General features: G+C 42.0%; 1 protein-coding gene across 1 annotated transcript in view; it reads left to right on the top strand.

Annotated features, from left to right (window-relative positions):
• ADCY8 (adenylate cyclase 8 (brain)) overlaps positions 1–12666 on the top strand; it is a 285844-nt gene that overhangs the window by 131114 nt on the left and 142064 nt on the right. Inside the window, exon 6 of the mRNA XM_006830840.1 lies at positions 8485–8643. Coding sequence (XP_006830903.1) covers positions 8485–8643 — 159 coding nt within the window. The remainder of the gene's footprint in view (positions 1–8484; positions 8644–12666) is intronic.

Genomic DNA, 12666 nt, shown 5'->3' with positions numbered 1-12666 from the left:
ATGTTAGCTAACTACTTCTGCAGCATATCATATCCCAGTCCACTTACTTGGAGTCAGGAGTTTAACATCTTGTTTAAGGACCAATCAATTCAACTCATAATTGTCCTTTCTCTTCCTGCTTTTTTTTAAAGTTATTAAAAACCGTGTTAATGAACACTCCTCTTAAAAATGCACTGGATTGGCCAAGCGGCAGCATCAATGGACTGAAGCGTGGCAACAGTAGTGAGGTTGGCCTAGTGTTTCGTTCTGCTGTGCATAGGGTAGCTATGAGTTGGTACCAACTTGATGGCACATAACAACAACACATGAGCAAGGATTTTTTTTTTTTTTTAATTGTGGCAAAATTGAAAACAAAACATTTGCCATTTGATCCATTTATACATTTTTTATAATTCAGGGACATTACTTGTGTTCCCCATGTTGTGCAACCACGAAAACAATCCATTTCCCAGTTTTTTTTTCAGACCTCCTAAACTCAGTTCCCCTTAAGCAGTACCTCCCTGCATCCGTCTCTCATCTGCCACTCATAACCATAAAGCCACTTTGGTCTCTAAGCAAGAATTTTCTTTCTTCCAAGATTTTTTATAATGGTGAAAATTGAGTGTTCCTAATAATACTAGTCGATAACGTTAGTACTGATTGAATGTTCACCATTTGCTAGACACTCTGCTAAATATTTCCCTGACTTTCCTTGCTTCATTCAGATAACCACCCTGTGAGAAAACTACTATTTTCCCCATCGTTCAGATAAGGAAACAGAAGCTCTAGTAAGATAAATAACATCTTACCAAGGACACACGAAGACTCAGAGTCAGGTTTACCTGAATATATACAAAGGTAGGGGAATGCTTAGATAAATTCTGGTCTATTGAAAACTAGAAAGATGAGTAAGTACTTCAAACCTGGAACTGAACCCACCCTTGGGGTTGACCTTGTTGTTGTTGTTAAGTGTCGTCAAGTCAGTTCGACTCATAGTAATCCTGTATAAGGTTTCTGAGGAGTGGCTGGTGAGCTTGAATCACTGACCTTGCAGTTCATACCAACTTTGCAGTACAGTGCATTAACTCACAGTGTCATACCAGGACTCTGGGGATGACCTTACAGCACAACAATACATAGACTTATAAGTGTATAAAGTATAAATTCCTGGTGTGGTGCCATACAATAAGTACTGAACTGCTAGCAACAAGGTTCGTTGTTCAAACCCATCAGCTGCCCCTTGGAAGCCCTATACAGGGATCACTATGAGTCAGAACTGAGTCAATAGCACTTAACAATAACAACAACATAAGGTGAATAATAGCACCAAGGAAGTAGTTATTCCTCAGAACAATCAACCCTATGAGGCTCAAAGGACTCAGAAGGCAAGAAGGGTGGGAAAGGAGGAAGAACGGAAAGGAGAACCCAGGGAGGAAGTGGGAAGAGCCTGTCATATGGAGGGAATTGCAGCCAACGTCACAAAACAAAGTGTTGTAAATTTTGTAAATGTAGGAAAACGAATTTCCTCTATAAGCGTTTTCACCCAAACTACAACAACAAAATTTTTTTTTTATTTAAATATTTAAATTAAATAATTAAAAGTAACATTTTAAATAAAGAGTTGTCATTAAGCATCACGGTTTACACTAATATTCAACAGAGTAAGAAAATGTTCATGAGTTTAAAGACGTTTACGTCATGAGTATATATCCATGGAGGTGTTTAAGGCACCTGATGTTAAGAAGGTCTTCCTTTTTTTTAAATAGAAAGGGAAATGGACAGAAATTTCTGTGTGGTGAAAATGGGTGATTCTAATTCTCTCCTTATTCTTTTCTGTATTTTGAAATGTTGGACACTAAGCATGTATTTCTGATGTAACTAGAAAAGAAAATATTATTTCTGAAAAAGAAAAGAAGCACGGATGGGTGGAGATGAAGAGAGAATGTGTTCTCCGCTCTCTTGTGGCAACACCAACTGGACAAGCACAGAGGTATAGAGCCTGTCTGGGAGGAAGTCCAGCCAGACTGCTCCTTAGAAGCCAGGATGACAGACTTCGTCTCTCATACTTCTAGCGTTTTATCGGAAGGGACCCATCCCTGGAGAAGGACAGAAAAGTGAAGGATCAGCATAAAAAGAGGATGACCGCCCCCCCCGCAAGGAGATGGATTGACACAGTGCCAGCACCAATGAGATCAAGTGTAACAACGATTGTGAGGCTGTGTGCCTGGGGTCCCTGTGAGTTGGAACTGACTCATCAGCATGGAATAATAACAGCAATAAAGAGCCCAGGAGTCGGGTTTGGGCAACTGTGCAAATGTAGTGAGAACAGAGGGGAGAACATATTCTGGCTGAAACAGCAGTCTGGTGTCTCAGGCTAGGGCGTACCAGGAACTGAAGAAGGGGTGTTATTCCCTTGTGTATGTGCCTGTGGCCACTGAAGGTCTGAGGACAGAAGAGTCCAGGGTTATCAGAGCTGTCTGTCCTGTGTAAATGCCAGGAATGCCCCCTACCGTAGCAATGGTTTCTCCAGAGTGGGTGTCACTTGGTGCGGTAACTCATGGTGTCACCACCTTCGCTCTCATGACCTCCTCCCATACAAACTGCTTTGTAATGTTTATTATCCATTTTACTCATGGAATAATATATAGTTGTACATTGTTGTTATTATGTGCCATTGAGTAGTTACAACTCATCGTGGTGGTAGTGGTATGTCGTGGAGTCGCTAAGGTTCTGACTCTTAGCGACTCTGTATTGGGTTTCCAAGGCATAAATCTTTATGGGAGCAGAAAGCCTCAACTTTCTCCCATGGAACCGCTGGTAGTTTCAAACTGCTAACCTTAAGGTTAGCAGCCGAACACATAACTACGCTACCAGAGCTCCTTTGTTCCGAATCGTAGCGACCCTGCATAGGGTTTCCAAGGAGCAGCTGATGAGTTTGAGTCACCAACCTTGGGGTCCAGTGCTTTATCCTACTGCACCCACCAGGACATTGCTTACATGTAATATTTCTTAAATTATGTGAATGCCATGAGAGGGTTTCAGAAAGTTCATGGAAAATGTTTATTATCTTTTCATTACATTTTTTGATGAACTTATTGAAGCCCCATTGTAACAAAAAAAACGATATTTTGTAAAATCTTTCTATACTGACGTTATCAGTAAAAGCCTTTTTTGTGTTTTGTTTTTAATTTTCCTCCTTTTCCTTTAATTCCTACTTCATTCTCAAAAACAAATTGATATAGGTTAACAAATACTACTTATTACAATACTGTAGCTAAAACACCAGCAAATTTGACAAAATCAGGGACTGAAACCAGCAGCTGCAACAAATATTCTGGGATCTTCAAGGGCCCCATTTCCTTTCTGGTAGCTAGGGATCAATCAGCCTGTTGTCACTACATTGTAAGCTCGTTCATTCCTTTGGACCAGTTACATGGGTGTGTTACTTTCTTCTTTGTAGTTAGTTCTTACAGGCTCTTGATGATGTTGAAATCTACTTATTCAAACTTAGTAAACATATATGAGTCCCATTTTACAGAGGGAGAGGGGGAGGATGCATAATGTGCTGTAGTCCCCACAGCCAGTATGAGGTAGAATCAGCACTGCACTCCGGTCTCTGGGCCAGTAGATGAATTTCCCCCCATGGCACCAAACTACTGCTCTGCTGAAGCCTCTCTTCATTCATCTGTTTGTTCAATGGAGGGGAGATTGAAACACGGATTAATGTTGTTCCAGCAATTTCTCTAGCGAGATTAACTGACAAAAAGAGAGTCACTTGAAGCATTTACATTGAAAGAACAAACTTTCCAGGTTCTTCATCTTTTATCCCTCCCCTCAAACATCCCTCTTTAATAATTCAATGGCAAGAAATAACACTTTCCATTTTTGGCAGGTTAATTGTTGTATGTTGTGTGTTTCTGTTAAGTGCCGTTGAGTCAGTTCTAACTCATAGAATCCCTGTATAGCATTTTCAAGGAGGGGCAGGTGGGTTTGAACCAACCACTAACCTTGTGGTTAGCAGTCCAGGGCTTATCTTATAGCACCATACAAGGACTCCAAATGGATCCTTTATTAAAAATAGATCCTCAATCGAAGTGCATCTTGAAAACTGGTACCAGTGGAAATGTTCTGTTTAATGGGAGGAAATGTTTGGGGTAGTCCTCCAACCCAACCAGCAGGTTCCAAAACACCTGTAGGTAAAGCTGGATGAGGCCATTGGAAGTCTGGGAGCAGAAGACGCTCACATGGTCAGAGCAGTTGAGCTGTTAGATGCCTAAGGACAACCACAAGGCTGGTGAGAAAGAAAGTGTGGAACTTTCTCCATTAGTTCAAATAAACGCCTTTGAATCCTGGCATTTGAGATGCTGTTCCTGATGTTAGGTGCCATCAAGTCAGTACTAACTCATTGCAACCTTATGTACAACAGAACAAAATACTTCTCAGTTCTGCACCATCCTCACAATTGTTGCTAAGCTTTAGTCCATTGCTGCTGCCACTGTACAAATCCATCTCATTGGGGGACTTCCTTTCCTTCACAGGTCCTCCACATTGCCAAGCATGACATCCCTCACCAGGGACTGATCCCTCTTGATAATATGTCTGAAGTAAGATAGATGAAATCTGTCCATCCTGGCTTCTAAGGAGCATTCTGGCTGTACTTCTTCCAACTCAGATCTGTTTGCTGTTTTGGCGGTCCATTGGTACTTTTAATATTCTCCTCCAACACCATAATTACATAAATACATCAATTCTTTTACGGTCATCTTTATTCATTGTCTAGCTTTCACATGCATATGAGGTGTTTGAAAATACCGTGGTTTGGGTCAGGCGCACCTTTGTCCTCAAACTGACATCTTTGCTCTTGAACACTTTAAAGCGGTCTTGTGCCGCAAATTTGCTTAATGTAGTATGTCGCTTGATTTCTTGACTGCTGCTTCCATGAGTGCTGAGGGGGCTAGGCAATCGGAAATGAAAGGTCACCCCCTGCCTGAATGAGCTCAGAGTCTGTGGAGAAGAAAGAGGAAGTGTGGATGCTGACAATGTAGGTAATGTTCTTTTTGTGTGTAGATGATGGGACATAGCTCATCCTCACTGAAGGTCTGCTCTGGAAGAACAGAATAGGACTTGTAACCCAGAATTCCCTCCATGTTAGCTACAAGAGCACTCAAAGCATCTCCTTTCGAGAAGAGATCATGAACGGCATTGTGTGTGTGTGTGTGTGTGTTTGGGGGGGGTCTATACAATCGTGGGTCTTTCTCAAAGGGATCAATGTTTATAAATTATTCATCACTTTTGCATAATTTCAGCCCTAGGTTTTATTTACATCAAAGCCCAGGCATAGCAAAAGGTAGAAAACAAAACCACAGAGCCGTGAAAAATTTTAAACCTTCTTGTTATGACTTTGTTTTTCAGAAGAAAAAAAAAATCAAAATGTCTTTTCATTAAGATGCCCCAGTGCATTCCCTGAACAATGTAATTACCTAATGACATTAGCATGGTATGCTGTTTAATAATCCCTCCCAATTAGTAGGCAAAGCACTTTAACATCCATTATCTCCTTGGGGCTCACAACAGTGATGCCATTGGGTAAAGCCTCATTTGACAGCCTTTAAAAGTCAGGGTCAGATGAAACTGTTGGTCCAGACTCACATGCAGCAAAGACCAAAATACCACTGTCATTGAGTTGATTCTGGCTCACAGCGACCCTGCACAGGGTTTCCGAGGCTGTCAATCTTTACAGAGCAGAAAGCCTCATCTTTCTCTCAAAGAGTGGCTGGTGGGATTGAACTGCCCACCTTGTGCTTATCCCCTACAATGCCACCAGGCCTCTGGTGTGCTGCAAAGAGTGTGGTGTAAAGACACAACAACCCCACTTATTTTTGTAGACTGCTGCTCAGTCAGCTAATGGGTTCATTTGCTTTGGGACTTATAGTTGTTATTAGATTCAATCAAGCCATTTCAACTTAGTGACTGCATATGACAAAGTCAAATTACCCCACAGGGTGATCTTGACTGTAATCATTATGAAAACAGATCACCAGATCTCTCTCCCTAGCAGAGTTCAATGTTGTTGTTAAGTGCCATCGAATCGGTTCCGCCTCATAGCAACGCTGTATAGGGTTTCTGAGGAGCAACCGGTAAGTTTGAACTGTAGACCTTGCGGTTCAAACCAAAACCTAAAGCTACACATCAGAGTTAAATGGTGGTGATGGTGGTGTGCCGTGGAGTCAGTTCCAACAATAGCATCCCTGCATAGGGTTTCTGAGGAGCAGCTGGTGAGCTTGAACCACTGATCTTGCAGTTCAAACCGCTTCGCAGTCTGACGCATTAGCCCACAGCGCCACAGCAGGACTCCATAACAATAGCTGTTGTTGTTGTTGTTGTTGTTATGTGCCGTGGAGTCGGTTCCAACCCATAGCGAACCTGCATAGGGTTTCCGAGGCTGTAAATCTTCACAGGAGCAGAAGCCTCATCTTTCTCCCATGGAACAGCTGGTACTTTTTGAACTGCTGACCTCGAGATTAGCAGCCCAATAGATACCTTATAAATCTAAATAGATTCTGGGGTTAGATTCGCATCTTTGACTATGATTTCTAAGTGATAGCCCTATTTAGTCATGCCAAAGTTTGGTATACATTTGGCTAATAAATTTGTCTTTTTTCCTTAATGTCTTTCAGTTACTCTTACACACTAAATAGAAGGCAGTACATTTTATATTTTTCACAAATAGGCTTAAAACTCTTCATTTTGGAAGATTTTTTTAACAGGTTGGGAAATGGGCCAGCTCTGAGAATGTTCTGGTATACCTTATGTTTGACAACACAATTCATATAAACATGGAGACACTCCCCAACTTCCCTATTCAAAAATTTATCTTCAGAATGTGTATTTCTGGTGAAACAATTTCTTTCTCACCCATTGTTAATCCATCACTTTTAGCTTGAAGAAGAAAATTAACCAAGTTTGTTTGCTTTTGTTCCCCCAAAGAATATTTGCTAGAGAGATTAATGGCAAGCAGCTAGCACAAAACAGTCAGCAAATTTGGAACACTTGTCTTTTTGTTAAAGATAACTGAGTAAATCATCTTGGAGTTGATAACTCTTGTAAGCCTTTTCAAGCAAAATAGCCATTGGTTTCCTATGTGACAGCAAACATATCCCTAATATTTGCCCCATTATCCCTAAGAATCATGTTCCACCATTGAATTTTGTGTTTATAAAAGTGCCTATGATCATGTCCTGGAGAAAAATATCATGCTTGGTAAAAAGGAAGAATAACAAAAAGGAGTAAGCTCTCCCACATCCAGCCCACCCCACCCCCAGCTAGATAGATTGACACAGTGGCAGCAATAATGTGCCCAAACATGACAACAGTTGGGATGATGATGCAGGACTGGGCTGTGTTTCATTCTATTGTGTCTATGTTGTTTGTTGTTAAGTGCCATCGAGTCAGTTCTGACTCATAGCAACCCTGCATTGCATTTCCAAGGAACGGCTGGTGGGCTTGACCCTCTGACCTTGCAGTTCAAGCAAACTTGCTGTCTAGCACATTAACCAAAGTGCTACTACAAAATAACAAATGATATCATTTAACCTGTAAACTTATTTTTGTTACTGTTGTTAGGTGCCATCATAGCAACTCTATGTACAGCAGAACAAAGCACTGCTCAGTCTTGTGCCATAAACTAGTTTGTTTAAAATACTCTGCAAGTAAAGATGGGAATAAATACACTGATGGTGGAAACCGTCTTCTTACTGCTAGATCAATCCATAATGGTAACAGGCAAGGGAGGGCTCTACATGGCCCTGTGAGGTTAGTAAGGTCATCCTGTTGTTAACACTTTTCTAAGATGAAGGGGAAAAAATTATATATATGTATATGATTATATGATTGAAAGTTCTAGCATCTTCTTTCTGCATCCCAGTGGTCACTCCTGGATATGAACTGTTATTTTTCCAACCACTGTTCAGAAGGGTAGAAGAGAAGTAAAGAGTTTTGAACAAAGGAAAGTTGGGTAACATGGTAACATATGTGTTGAGTAAGAGCCTCTCATTAGCCATAGGAAGTATGATCTGGAAGAACAGACTGAGGCAGAGAGCCCCAGGCAAGGCAACATTATGGCCTCAACTAGGGTGCTGGCAGGAAGAATGAAGAGAAGGGGTCAGAATAAGAAATACTCAAGTTGGGAATGGAGTATAAGATGAAGTGCAGAATCTTTAATAAGCCAGGCTGATGCTTAGAAAACGATGCTGGTGCCATTCCCTGAGACAAGGGATACATCTGATGAGCAGGTTTGTGAAGCAAGGTGGCCAACGTTCTTCAAAGTTCAGATAAAAGGCTGGGGCATTCATAGAGGAAGAGAATCCTTCCGCTTGTCAGAGTTCACAGAGGCCTTGTATAGGAGGTGGTATCTGAGTGGGCAGGGGTTGAATGGATGGAGATGGAGGAGGCCCATGATAACCCACTCTGGCTTTATGCATGTGTCTGCATTCATTATATCAACAGGTATGTGCGGTCCAGGACGAAGCATGACGTTGACATGAGGATTGGAATCCACTCGGGCTCAGTGCTGTGTGGTGTGTTGGGCCTGCGGAAGTGGCAGTTTGATGTCTGGTCTTGGGATGTAGACATTGCAAACAAACTTGAATCTGGAGGGATCCCCGGGTAAGTGAAAGCAAAGCCCCTTTCTTGCTTAAACTCACTTTATGACAGTGAGTTTCCCTTTACAGAGTAAGAGTCACAAATCTAAGAAGCTATTACTGGGCATGAAACACTGTGTATGTATTGACCCTAAAAGTCTAAGGAAACACAACATCCGAGGAGGGTAGAAAACCATCCAGCTCCTCTGCTTTCAACTCTGCATGCCATTAATTCCTAGACATGGTAGCACATTAGAATCACCAGATTGGAATTTCAAAAGTACTGATGCCCAGATCCCATGCCAATTCAATTACTGAAACAGAATAAATATATACAGGTATATATGTACATATTCAATTAGTGAACATATATACATACATATGTATGCATTATATATATACACACATATATATGTATGTAAGGAGCTTTGGTAGCGTAGTGGTTATGAGTCGGGCTGCAAACCGCAAGGTCAGCAGTTCGAAACCACCAGCCTCTCTGTGGGAGAAAGATGAGGCTTTCTGCTCCCGTAAAGATGTACAGCCTCTGAAACCCTGTTCAGGGTCACTATGGGTCAGAACCTACTAGACGGTGCTTAACAACAACATATATGTATATATATTCTGTTTCAATAATTGAATATATACATGTATATGTATTTCAGACTGCAAAGCCATTTGAACCACAAGGTCAGGGGTTCAAGCTCACCAGCTGCTCCTCGGAAACCCTATACAGGGTCACTATGGGTCAGAATCGACTCAATGGCACTTAACAACAGCAACATATATGTATATACTATTTCAGTAATTGAATTGGCATGATATATATATATAGCTGTTGTTGTTAAGTGCTATCAAATTGGTTCCGACCCATAGCAACCCTGTATTGGGTTTCCAAGGAGCAGCTTGTGAGCTTCAACTGCTGACCTTGCAGTTCAAACAGCTCTGCAGTCTGGCGCATTAGTCCACAGCAGGTGGTCATCAAGTTAGTTAAAACTCATTTGTTGTTAAGTGCCAATGAGTCAGTTCCAATTCATTAAGACACTGTCTAGGGTTCCCGAGGAGCAGCTGGTGGGTTTGAACGGTCCACCTTGCAGTTCAAACCAATCTTGAGGTCCAGTGCATTATCCTGCAGCACCACACAGTGGCTATGAGTCAGAACCGACTAAATAGCACACCACCACTACCACCACCAATGTTTCAGTTAGCGCTTGTTGTTGTTAAGTACCGGTTCTAACTCACAGCAACCCTATATACAGTTTCTAAGGCTTTACATCTTGGCAGGAGCAGAAAGCCTCATCTTTTACCTGAGGAGAGGCTGGCAGGATTGAACCATGGACCTTGGTCTCAATCAAATGGAGCCACCCTGCTGCCCTGTTAGCCCTGTTGTTGTTGTTAAGTGTCGTGGAGTCGGTTCCAACTCATAGCGATCCTGGACAGGGTTTCTGAGGCTTGTAAATCTTCATGGGAGCAGAAAATCTCATCTTTCTCCCACGGAACAGGTCATAGTTTCAAACTGCTGACCTTGAGGTTACCAGCCCAAATCAGAACCACTACGCTACCAGAGTTCCTTCAGTTAGCCCTACCAGTGTGTTAGTCACTTGCACCATCAAAAGGTACTTTGCAATTGTTAAGTCTTATTTACTCTTGTGATGACTATCACATCCTGGCATTTACAAATAGAAGAAAATTGTTAGGCATACCTGACATTCAATATACGAGAATATTGTCTGAAACTCCACCCATTCCTTAAAGGGAAATGTAATCTTTAGAAATCTCATCTACAAATGCCTTCCTCCAAAGCTCCAGTGAGTAGCAAGGAGGGAAAAGAACATCTAAAACCCAGTTATTATCAGAACATTTAATTATCTATTGATTATAACTTTAGCAGAGGATCACTAATATGTGAAGGTGAGAATGTCTTTCACTGCAGAAAACAATATTGATTTAGTTCATGCAAATATCAGTCCCCTGCACTTACAACAGAATAATAAAATGCAGAATCCAGAGAAAGTGCCAAACTGAGTTGGTATTTAACTTAATTATGTTACATGAAAAGCAACCATTGTGCTTTACAAAGCCCTTCCAGTTTTGTTATGCTGGGAAGAAAAAAGCAAGCCCCCAACATCCTGCACCCAGCTCCAAGCTGAGGCTAAGAAAGCTGGGACCTCCATTTCATGGGAGGTCAAATGATTTCAGGATTCTTCCTAATCAACACTATTGGCTCCTTAACGTACTGATGAAACTCAGAGTGAGCGAGTGTGATTGTTGCTGATGCCAATTGCCATCAAGTCAGTTTCGGTTCATAGTGACCCTGTATAGAGTTTCCAAGGAGTGGCTGGTGGGTTTGAACTACCGACCTTACAGTTATCCTGTGGAGCCACACCAGTGTTCCATCATGAGAATCTGTTTGTTGTTGTGAAGTGCCATCAAGTCAGTTCTGACTCATAGTGACCCTGTATAGGATTTGCGAGGAGCAGCTGGTGAAATTGAACCAAAGACCTTGCAGTTCAAACTGACCTTGCAGTCCAGCGTATTAACCCACAGCTCCACAGCAGGACTCTGTCATGAGAATATTTATTCAGTGCATTTCTCAGTATAATGCAAGCATCTTTCAGATGATTTTACTTTTTTTAATGTTTTATTGTGAATTATGTGATAGTTTACATTAGCTTTACATTCATATCTATCATATGTCGTTTCATTGCCATGGTTACAATCCCCCTCATTCATCATCAGCTAACCAAAGGGTATACCATGCAAGCCTGCACACACCCACACACCCACCACCACCACCACCGGTTATCAGCACACCGCCCTTCTCCCTCTCTGGGTCTAAAGTACCCAGCCACTCTATCTCTCAACGTCATTGTCTCTGCCTTCATCGCTGGCGTCACTGCTTCTCTGGGTAGGGTCCCACTCTCCGATCTTCTCCTTTGATGGTTCCAGGGAACTCCGCTCCTCAACTGCAAAGTCAATCACTCCCCTCCTTTTGCTACAAAACATCTACCTTTACTTTTCCAACCCTCACAATCAGTCCTGATAATAATTATTTACTATTGTATCACAAGAGACCTATCCACATCTCCTTTCATCAGCCCCACCCAGACAGATTGGATATTACTCAGTGGAGATTCTACCTTCCTCCATACCCTCTGGTTCTAGGTTCCTTCTTGAAACCTTGTAAGCCATTCACTTCTTGCCTTTGTAGGCCCTCCCCACCGTTGCCCATTTTGGGTAGCCAAAGTCCAAGTTGCCTATCCCTGTCTACTCTGTGTATGGAGGGGGTGGGAATAGTCCTCGCTGTAAAGATTTGTTCCCTCTTTTGAGCTACTGCATCCATAGGTGTAGGTCATGTTCATCAAATTGTATTAGATTACTCTTTTTTTCTTCAGATTACTCTTCTTTCTTCTTCTAGTTGAGCTCTGATCATCTAGTTATTGAAGCCAGGTCAAGTGGGTATTATCTGCAAATGTGGGTGTTCTTATGCATATGCCCTCTCTTCTTATCAGCTGAATGCTTCACTCTCCACTCTAGTCTTCTGTGGCTATGTCACTGACTCTGAGCCCAAGAGTCCCTAGATCTTTCCATAATGCTGGCCAACCAGGTCTCCAGCCAGGTGCACAGGAGTCTATTGAACATTGTAGAGTTTAGCTCGCAGCTTCATTGCTGTTTTTCTGTCACTTCCCCTTATCAGTGATGAATGTGGTCACCAGTCAGAGTGTATATTCCCATTGAGCCTTAGTCTTTGAAGGGAGTTTGCCCTGAGGGGACCCGACCATGAGCAACTTGCTTGTTCTTGTAGTAATCAGTTGGTCTGCCTGTATTGTTTTGTATCTTTCCTGTTGCTCTTTCTTTCAAGATGTATCTTCTGTTCTAGCCGCTCCAGGCTGGTCTTTTTGTCCTTTCAAGTGGAAATTTCCCACCTCTGAAGATTCTGGATATGGTTTAGGATTCCACCTATGGTCTTATGTAATGCAGAGGCTCCACAGGAAACCTCCTTCACTGGGCACGTTGTAGCCCCATTTTAGGTATTCCAATCAGTTATAGG

Source organism: Chrysochloris asiatica, unplaced genomic scaffold, assembly GCF_000296735.1.
Source record: "Chrysochloris asiatica unplaced genomic scaffold, ChrAsi1.0 scaffold00001, whole genome shotgun sequence".
NCBI lineage: Eukaryota > Metazoa > Chordata > Mammalia > Afrosoricida > Chrysochloridae > Chrysochloris > Chrysochloris asiatica.
Note: the sequence above shows the minus strand (reverse complement) of the source record. Positions and strands in the feature narration are given on the sequence as shown.